The sequence below is a fragment of the Argopecten irradians genome, chromosome 1, assembly GCF_041381155.1.
Source record: "Argopecten irradians isolate NY chromosome 1, Ai_NY, whole genome shotgun sequence".
Classification (NCBI taxonomy): Eukaryota; Metazoa; Mollusca; class Bivalvia; order Pectinida; family Pectinidae; genus Argopecten; species Argopecten irradians.
In genome coordinates this window covers 28,675,710-28,690,876 of record NC_091134.1, presented here as the reverse complement: position 1 = coordinate 28,690,876, position 15,167 = coordinate 28,675,710, and the positions used below count along the sequence as shown (strand labels likewise).

At 35.6% G+C, this 15,167-nt stretch overlaps 1 protein-coding gene across 1 annotated transcript in view; it reads left to right on the top strand.

The window, feature by feature from the left end:
• Positions 1-834: 834 nt before the first annotated feature.
• The window catches only part of LOC138323097 (H(+)/Cl(-) exchange transporter 6-like), a 109,483-nt gene continuing 95,150 nt past the window's right edge, over positions 835-15,167 (top strand). The window contains exons 1-2 of the mRNA XM_069267447.1: positions 835-1,043; positions 12,738-12,797. Of these exons, the coding sequence (XP_069123548.1) occupies positions 978-1,043; positions 12,738-12,797 (126 nt within the window). The 5' untranslated portion in view covers positions 835-977. The remainder of the gene's footprint in view (positions 1,044-12,737; positions 12,798-15,167) is intronic.

Sequence of the window (15,167 nt, the reverse complement as noted above, 5' to 3'; positions counted from 1 at the left end):
ATGATATATATATGTATATATACTGTTGGTTAAAAATTTCGTGCCAGGTCCCTGTGGGGACAGTAATGCACCATGGGAGATATACTTAAAGAAATAACTCTATCCATGTTTATAAACATTTTATTCGGATTTAAAACAATGAAGATATGTACATTGTAGGTCCTATATTGTATACTCCTCTAATTAGAATAACAGTTTTGCATTTGTATAATACAGCTGCACTCTATAAGGCCTGGCTGTAATTGAGATATTACTTTTATAATACTGCGAGAGAAAATTTTGCAGAGACAAATACATATGAAAATGTTATATTTGCCAGTGAAATACCGCACTTAGGGAGAGGTATGTATACTATATACACTTTTATACGTCTGACGGCCGGTAATTTTACGGGCTCCCGGGTACAATTATAGAATAATGACCCGTAGTAGTGTTTACCTTAATTAAAGATGCTCCACCGCTGACAAATGGTATTTTTTCACTATCAAAAACAGGAGCAGACGATTTAGTATTTTTCTTCAGTTGCAAAAGTTACGTAGTTTACACCATTACCACCATTGAAAAAATTGAGCTTCTAATTTTACTTCAAGTTAAAAATATAAAAAAAATAATTAATTGCATCACGAAAAAATTCCGTGGCACTATATCCTAAATGGAATGAAGTACTGATTGTTCATGCACCAAAAGCAAAATAAATTATTTTGCATTATTTTTGTGTTGATTAGACATATATATATACACGATTTAACACTAATTATGCTCTGTCGGCGGTGGAGCATCGGGAACATTTTCTATACGGGTAATTTTTCACGTTACATCGGTTTTAACGTTTGGTACTGAAATTTTTTGTTGTTGTTGATAAAAGTTCAAGCTAGTGTTGTGAGCTGCTTATCACCGTGTCGAACCGACCTCTTGACTCTTGATGTCAGAGGTCAAAGTTTGTGTGTGTATGATAAATCACTGATGAGAACTCCATCATGGATAGTTGTTGCAGCCCGGGTAACAAATCCGGACCAAGGAGAACGGCACGTATACAGGAAATGGTAAGTCCATCACAGAATAAATGTAACAGTATTAGATGTAATGAACAATGAAGTAAATTGAGCTATCGGATCCGCCCCGCTACAGTGTAATATAAATGTATCGTGTGTATCTACTCACAGAGTGCTTTGTTTATATAGAGTGAGATAACAATACATGATTAGTTATCGCGGATTTCTATATATAGGTAATATATGAACAGTACTAGTGTATTGGCGTAAACGTGTGTTACGTATACATAGAAATTCACATGAAAATGTGCTTATTTTTTCTCTTTCTATGCTTTATCATCTCTGTTAAGATTGTAATATAAACATGTTTTACGTTTATATTAATTTCTTATGACATACTTGTAATTTCAATCTTGCTTTGGTCGATTTCATGTGATGACTGAATGAACTGCGAATCAGTTTATATTGAAATTTTTTCAAGAGCTCGATCCAAGCAAGATTCAGTCCCTATATTTCAGTCCAAACTTATTTCATTTTTGACATTTGCTTATATTAAAATATTTTACTAACCTTTCTGAGCTTGTGCAAGTCAACGAAAGACGAAAGAAGATAGGCAACCATAAGAATACAATTAGTTAACATAAATGGGGCATGCATTACAATTTGTCATACATAAATTTACAAATTTCTTATCAGCTTGAAACATAAAAAAACCGTTTACTTTTCATAGACTTATAATTGAAAAAAGTCTGGTTAATGGTTAAAGATTAATGTCGAGACTGTATGTACGGCTCTCTCCCATTTTGTTCTAAATATTCGGCCTTCCTGTGTTTAAGATAACAGATTCTCCTCCTTTCACCTTGACCAACTCCGATGTCCAAATACAAAAGTTTTCTATGTATATTACAATTGTAACTTGTCTTTGATATTGTACTAATTTCTATGTGATTTTATATATATGTGTGTGTGTGTGTGTTATGTCTTACAATTCCAATAAGTTGTAAACTTAAGGAAATAAAAGAATTGAATATGATATCATAACAGGTCAGCAAGATATTGCATATTTTTCTATTTAACAATTAAAGGATTGTTAGAATGCAGTCTGGGTGGCAGATATTAAATAGAATAGCGCCCGTTCTTTAATTGTTATATTTACAGTTTGTTTTCTATTTCAAAGCAAAACATAATTTGGATTTCCCGTTTCAACCATTTAACCGGAACAGCCAAGATCAATGTGGTAAAAAATAGTCTTTATGACAAAATTTGAAAATACAACAAAAACTCACTGGCTTTCAATAACGATTCAGTTCCATAATACTTATCCAGGCATTTAATAAAAAGTTTTTTTAAGTTTCATAACCAAACTGGTTCATTCAACTACAATGTCAATTTTCCCGCGCGGACTAACTTGGTGTCAGTAAATATGACTCTCATTAATGTATACAGGAATTACTACACCAAGTCCAGGCTGTTTTTATTCTCTCATAATGTAGACTATGATTATCATTAGAGTATTGGGAGTCCCTGTGGCAAAATGTAAATATTGTGCTTAATACATATATAATAATTGGTATCATATATGATGTCACACGCGAGCACGAGTCTCTGTTTTGTGTTAATACCATGTTGGGTGAGAGCACAAATGGTTGTTCCTAATCCGTACGTATCAAGGGTCTTGAGTTCACGATGGCCGATACGCCTTCGGAGAAGGTTACTAATTTTCATGTGTTATTTCTCCTTGTAGCGTTGCTCAAACATAATGCCATTTAAGCACTTCTAACGACACCAAATATTTCCCCTAAGAACTGTATATGTGAGATGCATGGGAATAATTGAACAGTCTTTTCATCCTCTGTCGAATAGAAACTTGCTTACTTTTTTCCGTCTTCGACATTTACTACATATATTATCAAGAAATCAATACCACCAACACATTTTGATCCACGTTGGGAGCAAAATACTTACAAATAGCACGTGTGGTTGAATACGTAACATAATCACCCATCTCTTGGTTGTCGAGACCTCTTGTTATACGAGCAGTCACGTCCAGTCATGGCCAAAGGGGTTCACACCTACCAACGTAAATGGTGGACCAATCGTTAAGCGATCGGTTGGCAAATCTGTCATCCGTGGAACTTCACTTTCTTCAACGCTTCCTTTATATCACACATTGGTATAAGATAGAGCGAATCAGTTTCTTACTTCCGATAATTCACCTGCATGCGTTTTTTACATACACTTTGGTGAAGTGTCGATCTTCTTCATGCTTTACATCCTCATGATGCTCTATAATCAATCATTTAGTCACATAACTCCCTGGAACGAAGACTGGATTTGTTTTAACGTTAACACCTTCGCCAGTGTTGCTAAGGCGCCTTTCTACTCTGTGAAGTCTATCATTGTCTCATAAGGTATTAAAATTACTCATTGAAATATTCTTACCAAATGAAATACCAATAATAATACATCCCAAATCGCAGAAATAATGTTCCTTGCTTCTCAAGGTCGACTTCCGAACAGGTAAATACTCATTTGATACTGTACCAGTTCGTTTTAAAACCCGTTATCCTTATACCTCAAATACTTCTGGTGCTCAGGTATCATATAGAAGCTGAAACAGCTATCGTTTCTTGACGAAATCGCAGTAATACTCCATCAAATTGTTTGTGAGGTCTGGACAAGACAATTACACGTCGTTCTGCGAAATGTTAACATTACTTGTAGATTAACACCAAAGAGTAGAAGAAACCAGCACTCCGTTACATCCTGTAGTGATGATGTTAATTCAACACGTCTCCTTTCATTCTACATGTTCAAAGTTGTAGTCGAAGCCTACAGTGTCTGGCCATAACACAGTACGCAAAATGATGACGTCGTTGCGCAACTTTTCTGTGCTGCGCTGTTTTGAAACAGGATTTTTTGTGTAAACTAATAAACTTACCTTTGTCTTGATTACAGCTCATAATCTTTTTTGGTATTGACGAAAACGAAACTTTTATTTGGTACGTAGGAATGACTGCCCTTTATCGCCTGGATTAGATGGGCCTTTTGATGTCTGCTAACTTCTTCTGAAGTTCTAGTTTAATTAGTCTCCACACATTTTCTATTATACTGGCCACAAAAAACTTCCAAAGATTTATATATTTCTCAGAGTTAATATTTCGATCAACTTCCGTAAGTGTACCCACCCCGTTCGCCCAAATCGGGTATTGATATTTGTTTTATGGACTGCTTCGCGGTCCGTTCCAAATATCGATAGCTACTCAACTTTATCCTCGATAGAATCACCAGAAAGAAATACAAATGAGGTAATTTTCCTTAAAACTTAAGGATCTGATCTGGTGAAAAGTCATAATTTTCTTTTAACTAACACCAAAGTTAGAAATGGAATAAAAATATTACGGTGTGTTTGATTTTGAGCTATAATGAATCGAAGATAGCTATTTGACGTAAATTGTGATTTTACCGGAATGTCACTGATTTGAACATAAATATGACAAAGTAAGGCAATATTTTGCAAGTTAGTTGTCTGATAAGTATTATCATTCGCAAAATTGTCAAAAGTGTTTTCTTGCAAAAATAATAATATCATACAGTCAATCTATTATTTTTGCTCTGAACAGATGTATTTGTTACCTCTACTCCCTATTGCCCTATAACAATTGTTTTTAAATTATTTGGTTACGACGATAGAAGTTTTTGTAAGACCAATTTGTAAAACGTATTTGAGAAGGAATAAAGTTTTTTTTTAAATGAGGAAAATGGCCAAGAATTCATCTGTAACAGTGAAATTTGGCAGATGGGCGCCATTAAGGTCTCAGAAAAATTGTCTCTAAATACTACGGTACCTTAAAATCATAATAAAGCCAATAAATCATTTTATCATTTAAACGTATTTTTGGAAGATTTAAAGGCGAAAAATGTCAGAAAAATTACTTACATGTACAATTAATCTGCAATAGGGTTTTTAAGTGTTTTGATTGCCATCTTGGAAAATGGCCGCGATTGACATCATCAGAAATTTTTTCTAAATACTATCTTTAATAATAATAAATACTATAATTCATTTGAACATTGTTTGAGAAAGTTTAAGGGCTAAAATGTCAGAAGAAAAGACTTCCAATTAATCTGAAATGGGTTTTTAGGTCATCTGACCCGTCAGGATCCGGAAGACCTATTGTCATTATGCACCGTCCGTCGTCGTTTGCCGTGCGCCGTTTGCCGTACGCCGTACGCCATGCGCCGTGCGACATGCGTAAACTTTTCATTTAAACGACTTCTTCTCAATAACCGAAAAGCCCAGGATACTCATATTAGGCATGCAGCATGCTGGGATGAAGGGCTACCAAATCTGTTCATGTGAATAAACTTGAGCTTCAATCAAGGTCACATGGGTCAAATAGGCTAAAATTTTAAACGACCTCTTCTCAAAAACCGAAAGGCCCAGGGTACTCATATTAGGTGTGTGACATACTGGAATGAATGGCTACCAATTTTGTTCAAATGAATGACCATGATCTTCATTCAAGGTCTCAGGGGTCAAATAGGCTAAACTCTTTAAACGACTTCTTCTCAATAACCGCACGTTCCAGGGTACCCATATTAGGCCTGTGAAGGGTAACCAAGTATGTTAAAATTCAAGGTCACATGGGTTAAATAGACAAAAATCTTTAAATGCTTTCTTCTCATGAACCAAAAGGCCAAGGGTACTCATAATGGGCCTGCGACATGCTGGGATGAAGGGCTACCAAGTTTGTTCAAATAAATGACCATGACCTTTATTCAAGGTCACATGGGTCAAATAGGCTTAAATATTTAAACAACTTCTTGTGAATAACTAAGTTTGTGCAAACAAATTACCATTACCTTCGTTCAAGGTCACAGGGGTCAAATAGGCTAAAATCTTTAAACGACTTATTCTCAATAACCGAAAGCCCCAGGGTACCCATATTAGGCCTGTGGCATGTTTGGATAAAGGGCTGCCATATTTGTTCAAGTAAATGTCATTGACCTTCATTCAAAGTCAGAGGGGTCAAAAAGACTAAAATCTTTAAACGACTTCTTGTTGTTATGTATGACACTAAATACATGTAGTTATGAGATAAGGGAGATAACTCCTATAGCTTTTTTTATCAATACAAGTTATGTGTGTTTATTTGTTTACTGCTTTTAGTTAGATATTTCTAGAAGTAGAAGGTTCTCCAATATTCTTGAATTAGGGTTAAGCTATATATACTCCAGCTGCCCAAGGCTAATCAGAACTGTAATGAGACCTGTAATGAGACATATCAAGAATTGTTCAGCGCCATATAAGATTCTATTGGGAGAGCTATTGTGACTTTATCTGTGGATTATTACAACACTTTGTGTGGATTTATTCATATTGCCTGGAACTTTACAAATCATCGGTGGACATTCAATTTCCTTGTGGATTTGTGATTATTGTTAATTTGAAACCTGGAAGGATCAAGGATTATACCAGGACATTCGCATACAGATAAGTAACACTTTAAATCATCGTACTAGTCTTGTACCACCACCAATTACTTTAGATATTGTAAACCATCTCTGTATAATATTGTATATATAATTAAATTGTGTTTTGAATTTAGCTGCTGGTTTCTCCTTTCTGTTATTCGTTCATGTAACAGAATTGGGGGCTCGTCCGGGATCGATATTTAATTTGTGAAATCTATCTTTGAAAAATTAATTTAGAAATTGTCAAAATTTGTGTTTAAACTTGGAGTTTACATTTGAAACCAACAGCTAGATTAACATGACTACTATGCAGGTAGAACAGTTTGTTAAAGCGCCATCCCTGGATGTTCTTTTGCAAGTTACTAAGAAGGATTTATTGTTATTGAGTAAACATTTAGGCCTAGCTATCAAAACTAATTTGAGGAAAGCTGAAATTCGGAATGTAATTATAAGATATTTTGTTGACAATGGCAAATTTGACTCTAGTGCATTAGATATTATAGAGGAAACAGTCACTTCAGAAATCCAAATTAGACAAATGGAACTTGAACATGAAATGAAAATGAAACAAATAGAGAAAGAAATGAGAGAAAGAGAAATAGAAAAGGAGTTAAGAGAAAAAGAAATAGACAAAGAAAGAGAGTTAAGAGAAAAAGAAATAGACAAAGAAAGAGAGTTAAGAGAAAAAGAAATTGAGAAAGAATTAAAAGAAAAAGAGAGAGATCAGATGTTAGAGCTAGAGAAGCAAAAAATTCAAGCTGAAACAGAACTTAGAATTAAAGAATTAGAACTAGCTTCTCAAGACAGTTCAAGTAATCCAACTTTTAGGGGTTTACAAGGAAACAGAGGTTTTGATGTCAGTAGAAACATAAGGTTAGTTCCTCCTTTTCAAGAGAAAGAAGTTGACAAGTATTTTCTGCATTTTGAGAAAATAGCTGACAGTATGAAATGGCCTGAAGATAAGCTTTCAATGCTTCTTCAGAGTGTCTTGATTGGTAAAGCTAGAGACATTTATTCTTCTTTATCTGTAGATGAGATTTCAAATTACCAAGTAGTCAAGAAAGCTATTTTGAAAGCTTATGAGTTAGTTCCTGAGGCTTACCGCCAGAAATTTCGAAACTCGAGAATGAGAGATGAACAAACTCATGTAGAATTTGCCAGAGAAAAGGAACAATTATTTAATAGGTGGTGTGATTCTAAAGAAATTGATGAGGATTTCGGTAAATTGAGGCAATTATTGTTGATAGAGGAGTTTAAACGTTGTGTCCACACAAACATAAAAACTCATTTAGATGAGAGAAAAGTTGAAACACTTAGTGAAGCAGCTACAATGGCTGATGATTACGCTCTCACCCACAAAGGCTCATTTGTTAAAAACAGTTCTCAAGACAAAAACAGTACAACAGGTACTAGTAAATTTGGTCAGCCTAGGAACCCAACCTTTAGTGGCCCTTCCAACGACAAACCTAAATTAGGTGATAAAACTAAGTCTGCTTCTAAAACAGATGATAGGGTAGGTGTGGGGTCTCCTTCTGGTCCTGTTTGTAATTACTGCAAGAAAGTAGGGCATGTTATGTCTGAATGTTATTCTCTCCAGCGTAAGGAGCAAAGGCGTAAACAGTCAGTTCCTTCTGTGTTAGCTATGTCAAAGCCTAGTCAGAAACTTAGTGATATTGTGGAAGATTCTAAAGTGTCTGTTGAGATTAAGAGCTCAGAGTCTGATAGTGTCTTGGAGAAGTACTCTCCCTTCATTTCTGAAGGTTTTGTTTCACTTACTAGTGATATTACCAACTTGAAACCTGTGAAGATTTTGCGAGATACTGGGGCTTCTCATTCTTTGATATTAGATGGCGTAGTGCCTTTGTCTGAGGAGACCTCATCTGGTAGTAGTGTTTTGCTTCAAGGTGTAGAGTTAGGTTTTGTTAATGTGCCTCTCCATTGTGTTTATTTAAAGTCAGATTTGGTTACTGGGCCTGTCACCATTGGTGTTAGACCGGAACTTCCCATAGAGGGCGTGTCGCTCATTTTAGGCAATGACTTGGCTGGAGAGAAAGTTAAGGTAGATCCCTTAGTGTCCAGTATTCCAGATAAAACAGATGATGCTGAGACTATTCAACGGAATTTCCTGGTATTTTCCCTTCTTGTGCTGTAACTCGTTCAATGAGTAAGAAGGTTTCTGATGTTGCAGTAGTTGAGGATCATTATAGTCCAGGGTTAGGTGACACTTTCTTGGCTCATGATATAGAGGATGTCGGGAGCAAGTGTGATCTTTTGAGCAATCCTGTAGACTTTGATAGTGATAGAGTTGTTCCTAACAAGGGTACTTCTTTGTCTGACATGATGAGTAAATCATCTTTGTCTAGAGAGGAGCTTATAGTAGAACAGGAGAAAGATCCTGAAATCTCCTTATTGTGTAATCGGGCTTTGAGTGAGGAAGAGGCTGAGAAAGTCCCGGTTTGTTACTTCCGTCAGTCAGGTGTGTTGATGCGCAAGTGGCGCCCCCCTGATGTGTCTCCCGAGGAAGACTGGAAGGTTGTCAATCAAATAGTTGTCCCACCGAGGTATAGGCAAGATATTCTAAGTTTGTCTCATGACGTACCTATGGCAGGGCATCTAGGTGTGACCAAGACTTATAACAGGATCTTAGATCACTTCTTTTGGCCCAAGTTGAAACGGGATGTGGCTGATTTTTGTAGGTCTTGTCATACTTGTCAGGTGGTAGGGAAACCTAATCAGAAAATCCCTGTTGCACCTTTGCACCCCATTCCAGCATTTGAGGAACCATTTAGTAGAGTCATTATAGACTGTGTAGGTCCTCTACCCAAAACTAAGTCTGGGAATGAGTATCTTTTAACTATCATGTGTGCTTCCAAACGCTTTCCTGAAGCCATTCCACTCAGGAATATTAAAGCCCCTAACATAATCAAGGCTTTGGTTAAATTCTTTACATTGGTTGGTCTTCCAAAAGCTGTCCAATCGGACCTAGGTTCGAATTTCATGTCTGGTATTTTTCAACAAGTCATGTACCAGCTCCAGATCAAGCAGTATAAGTCTAGTGCTTATCATCCAGAGTCTCAGGGTGCTTTAGAACGTTTTCATCAGACATTGAAGAATATGATGAGATCTTATTGTTTTGAAAACAAAAGAGATTGGGACGAAGGTATACACATGTTGTTGTTTGGCGTTAGAGAATCTGTACAAGAATATCTTGGCTTTAGTCCCTTTGAACTTGTGTTTGGACATACTGTACGTGGTCCTTTGAAAATTTTGAAAGACAAAATTTTGGACGAAGATTCTAAAGTGAATCTCTTAGAGTATGTGTCTAACTTTAAGCAAAGGTTGACAAGGGCATGTGAACTGGCAAAAGAAAATTTGGCCGTTACTCAAACCAAAATGAAAACATGGTATGATAAAGATGCCCGTGCAAGAAGTTTTGATCCAGGTGACAAAATTTTGGCTCTATTACCAATACCGGGTCAGCCTTTGCAAGCTAGATATTTTGGACCTTATGTTGTTGAGAAAAAGGTCGATGATGTTAACTACATTGTACAAACTCCAGGGAGGCGCAAGAAAACTCAATTATGTCATGTTAATATGCTTAAGAAATATGTAGATAGAGAAGAGAGCAAGACCTCTCAACCTATTGCTACTTTGGCCTCTGTACCATCACAAAGTGAAAGTACAGCTGATATTTGTAAATTAGACTTAGATGGTGGTGTACAAGATGTAGGTTTAGACTGTGGTGTTAAGTTACGGAATTCAGATGTGCTCGCGAACTTAGACAAGAAACTGTGTCATCTATCAGAAAAGGAACGCAATGAACTGAAAGATTTGATACTTGAGTTTAAACATTTGTTTCCGGATACACCAGGCAAAACAGATGCTATCTATCATGACGTGGATGTAGGCGATGCGCCACCTGTCAAGCAACATCCTTACCGTGTCAATCCTTTGAAAGAAGAACACTTAAAGAAAGAAATTCAATACATATTGGACAATGATGTTATTGAACCAAGCAAAAGTGAATGGAGCTCTCCATGTGTTCTGGTGCCAAAGCCAGACAAGACATACCGGTTCTGTACTGACTTCAGAAAAGTAAACTCTGTCAGTAAAACAGACTCTTATCCAATTCCAAGGATTGACTCGTGTATTGACAAAGTTGGCAAAGCCAAGTATGTTAGCAAGTTTGACCTGTTGAAAGGATATTGGCAGGTGCCATTAACAGAAAGAGCTAAAGAAGTGTCGGCATTTGTAACCTCACAAGGTTTGTACCAGTACAAAGTTATGCCATTTGGTATGAAGAATGCCCCGGCAACATTTCAACGTCTTCTTAACAGCGTGATATCAGACCTGGAAGGCTGTGATGGATACATTGATGACGTCATCAACTACCACGACACGTGGGAAGACCATCTACGCGGGATTCGTGAATTCTTCGAAAGACTCACCACCATGAAATTGACTGTAAACTTATTGAAATGCGAATTTTGTCATGCAACTGTTGAATTTTTAGGCCATGTTGTAGGACGGGGGCAGGTTAAACCTGTTCAGGCCAAAGTAGAATCAATTATAGATTTTCCAACTCCTGGAGGCAAGAGAGAGCTGATGAGATTTCTTGGTATGGCTGGATACTACAGAAAATTTTGTCAAAATTTCTCTATTATAGCAGCTCCACTTACTGCTTTGTTAAAGAAAAATGTCAAATTTGTCTGGTCAGACGAATGTAAGTCTGCCTTTGAGAAATTGAAAGCCATACTATCAAACTCACCAGTTCTGACTGCTCCAGATTTTAATAAACAGTTTAAACTGTTTGTTGACGCCAGCGATGTAGGTGTTGGTGCTGTTTTGATGCAAGAAGGTACTGAAAAAATTGACCATCCAATTTGTTATTTCTCGAAAAAGTTTGACAAACACCAGAGAAATTATTCCACCATTGAGAAAGAATGTTTAGCGTTGATTTTGGCCTTGAACCAATTTGATGTATATCTCTGCACTACAGTTGTGCCTGTGTTGGTCTTCACCGACCACAACCCTTTGACATTCATTGGGAAAATGAAAAACAAAAAACCAAAGAATTCTCAGGTGGAGTTTGACTTTGCAAGAATACAATCTTGACATCAAACATATCAAAGGGAAAGACAATATTCTAGCTGATGCTTTATCAAGGATTTAAATATTACTTGATATGTCAAGAAAGTTTCCTTTTCAAGAAAACTTTCTTTTCTTTAAGGAGGGGTGTGTTATGTATGACACTAAATACATGTAGTTATGAGATAAGGGAGATAACTCCTATAGCTTTTTTATCAATACAAGTTATGTGTGTTTATTTGTTTACTGCTTTTAGTTAGATATTTCTAGAAGTAGAAGGTTCTCCAATATTCTTGAATTAGGGTTAAGCTATATATACTCCAGCTGCCCAAGGCTAATCAGAACTGTAATGAGACCTGTAATGAGACATATCAAGAATTGTTCAGCGCCATATAAGATTCTATTGGGAGAGCTATTGTGACTTTATCTGTGGATTATTACAACACTTTGTGTGGATTTATTCATATTGCCTGGAACTTTACAAATTATCGGTGGACATTCAATTTCCTTGTGGATTTGTGATTATTGTTAATTTGAAACCTGGAAGGATCAAGGATTATACCAGGACATTCGCATACAGATAAGTAACACTTTAAATCATCGTACTAGTCTTGTACCACCACCAATTACTTTAGATATTGTAAACCATCTCTGTATAATATTGTATATATAATTAAATTGTGTTTTGAATTTAGCTGCTGGTTTCTCCTTTCTGTTATTCGTTCATGCAACATTGTGAATAACTAAGAGGCCTGGAGACCTAATATTGAACCTGCGGCATGCTGAGAGATCTTTTGTATTGCCTTAATTGTTTGCCACTACTATATTCTTTGTGCCAATAGTTGGAAGACCGTTAAGAACCATGGGCCTCTTGTTAAAGTTATTTTGTCGGCCATCTTGGAAAATGGCCGCCAGTGATGTCATATGGGTATTCCGCGATGGTCCAGAGGCTAAAACGATTTCTTTTGGCAGAGGCAAAAAAGAATTCTTTTCTCCTAAACTTCATTTGTACCAAGTTTCATGGTTTTATCCTAATGTGTACAATATATGACTATACACTGTCAGCTTTCATTTAATTGTCAGTCCTTGTATGTAATTATTGTAATGAACCTGTGAAAGTTTGCAGCCTCAATAAAATCGAATCATTGTCATTGATATTAAAAACTGTTTCTATTACAGCGCCCGCTGTTGGTCAACAGTAATCATGTACAAGATATCTTACCAAGGAAGGACTATGAGGTTAGTTAACATAAGTATTTGAAAACGTAAAAGAAATATTTGCATATGAAATGGTATCGATATAGAACTTACCAACACGATTTGTGTTGTTGTTGTTACTTATGGATTAAGTAGAATTTACCAACACGAATTAAGGATATATAAAATCTGAGTGTACTCTAAATAAACTGCTAAGAGGTTTATGATGAGAGTACATCCAGATGTCTGTGTTATATCTCCATAACTTAAGATATACATTCCAGTTAATCCTTATGTTTAACTGTTATTCCACTTCTTTCTCTTAGTTATTATTACACTGTAGCATCAATAAATCAAATGCGACGTTATGAAAGCTGACGTAATATTTATGATATGAGCTGATAAGATGATTTTAAGCCAATGGAAATGTTTGTTGCAAGCAAGATTTTATTACATTATGTCAAAGCTATTGTATAAGAAGGTCGTGCTGTGATGAGGGGTAGTTACCATTATTAAAAATAAACGAATATTGCTAAAACTGAGTTCCTGGATCCGGAAGCAGAGAGAGCAATGACCTGTGATTAGTCTTGACCCCTCCCCTCTTCTAGAGAGCAATCGAGAGATACACCATTGTTGCAATCAAAGTGATTAAAGATGATGCAAGCAAAACAGACCTCTGATACAAAAATATTAATGTATGGCCAAGTTTGGTAATTGAAAACATTTTCGCCTTACAGAGGGCTCTTGCGCCCTTAGTCCAAACCGTCGGGATTTCGAAAGTGCCGGACTAACGGATTTCTTTTACTTTTTACAAATGTATAATCAAAATTTACATGTATATGTATTTCTCAACACTTCCATCGGGATTACAAGTTTTCGATTTATAAAAAAAAACTTATTTGTGTTAAAGCTTTTATTGAATGTGTACACATTTTTTAGTTTGGTAGTTATTAAGACTGTGTGCTGTACACTATGATATACTCGGGTCTTCTGAGTTATATTTGAGTTTAAACTTTCTCAAAGTTATTAGTTATTATAAAAAAAATATCTGTAATGAAATAATCTCTCACTCCGAGAAATCGATAAATTAAATAGCTTTTTACACAGTGTTTAGTTAAGCATTTCGTTCTTGTTTTCCGACTTTCATTATGTAATTATCTAGGCACTAGAGACGAAATGCCAGATTTTGAAACAAAAATGGAAAATTGGTAGAAGCGAAGCAAATCTGGTATTACTTACTCATCTACGCGATCTTGCAGTATTCCAGTATGTGTGACACTGACGATATTTAGTTATACTACTCTTATTAAAAGAGGAGTGAAGGGAATTAAATAGTACATTGTAGCTTGTGACTTACGATAGCGTTTTCCCCTATTTTTCTTATGGCCTTATCATTGTTGATTCACGGGGATTATCAATCGCTCCACCGCTTTTAGAATACCGGATGTGTGTTAATATGTGTCATTGGATACTAATGGTCAAGTGTCGCGCATCAAATGACCAACGAGGTTAAAAGTGGTCAATTTGGCCAAATTTCTTTAAATGACTTATCTAAAAATCATATATGGATATTGTTAATATTTTGTATGTATAGCATGTATAACATGACCCCGTTGTGTCATATTATAGGCCATATAAGTATTGAATGTATATCAAATGTTCTATTTTCTTAATTACCTAGGTGCGCGATATATGTCCTCTTGGCCCCTTGTATAGATAACGGAATCGAAAGATAGACGGACAGACGGACACACTCTGGTTGCATGTGCCATCCCTCGGTAACGGAGGAGGCAACTAACGATCGACTTTGCCAATACCCTATATTGTTCTGTTAATTGCATCACTATAACCATTATTATATCATCAAAACTTTCCCTTTTTATTACTCACTGCGAACAAGTTATACATTTTTTTTTCATTTCAAAAAATTTTATTATATGCAAATACATATAAATGGATAAGGTTATACCATGATCAACAGATTCATGAACTTATTTATACAAAACAAACCTTCATTCGAACTGAAATGCATTCATAGTAAATGTGATGAAGTATAGGTGGTCACTATCTGTATGCAAATAAGGATTTCACCAGTATATTGTGATAATATGTAAAATATCGCGAACAAATTTTACTCCAATTTTTAATGTTTCGTAAGGCGAATCCCCTGGACATCATAAATCGTTTAAAAACTTTATGCTATAAATTAATTTATTGTATTGTGATTATATTGTGTATGCCACTTTAATAATATAATTTTGTAATGTATTTTAGTAAAACGAACTGATAATAGTTATTATAACAATTGCATATATAGTGTTATTATTAAGATCTGATGAAACTACAAAATCAAAATTCATATAATTTTTACTTTTAACGGAACTGGACTATTTTTGAAGAAAGCTAATACCT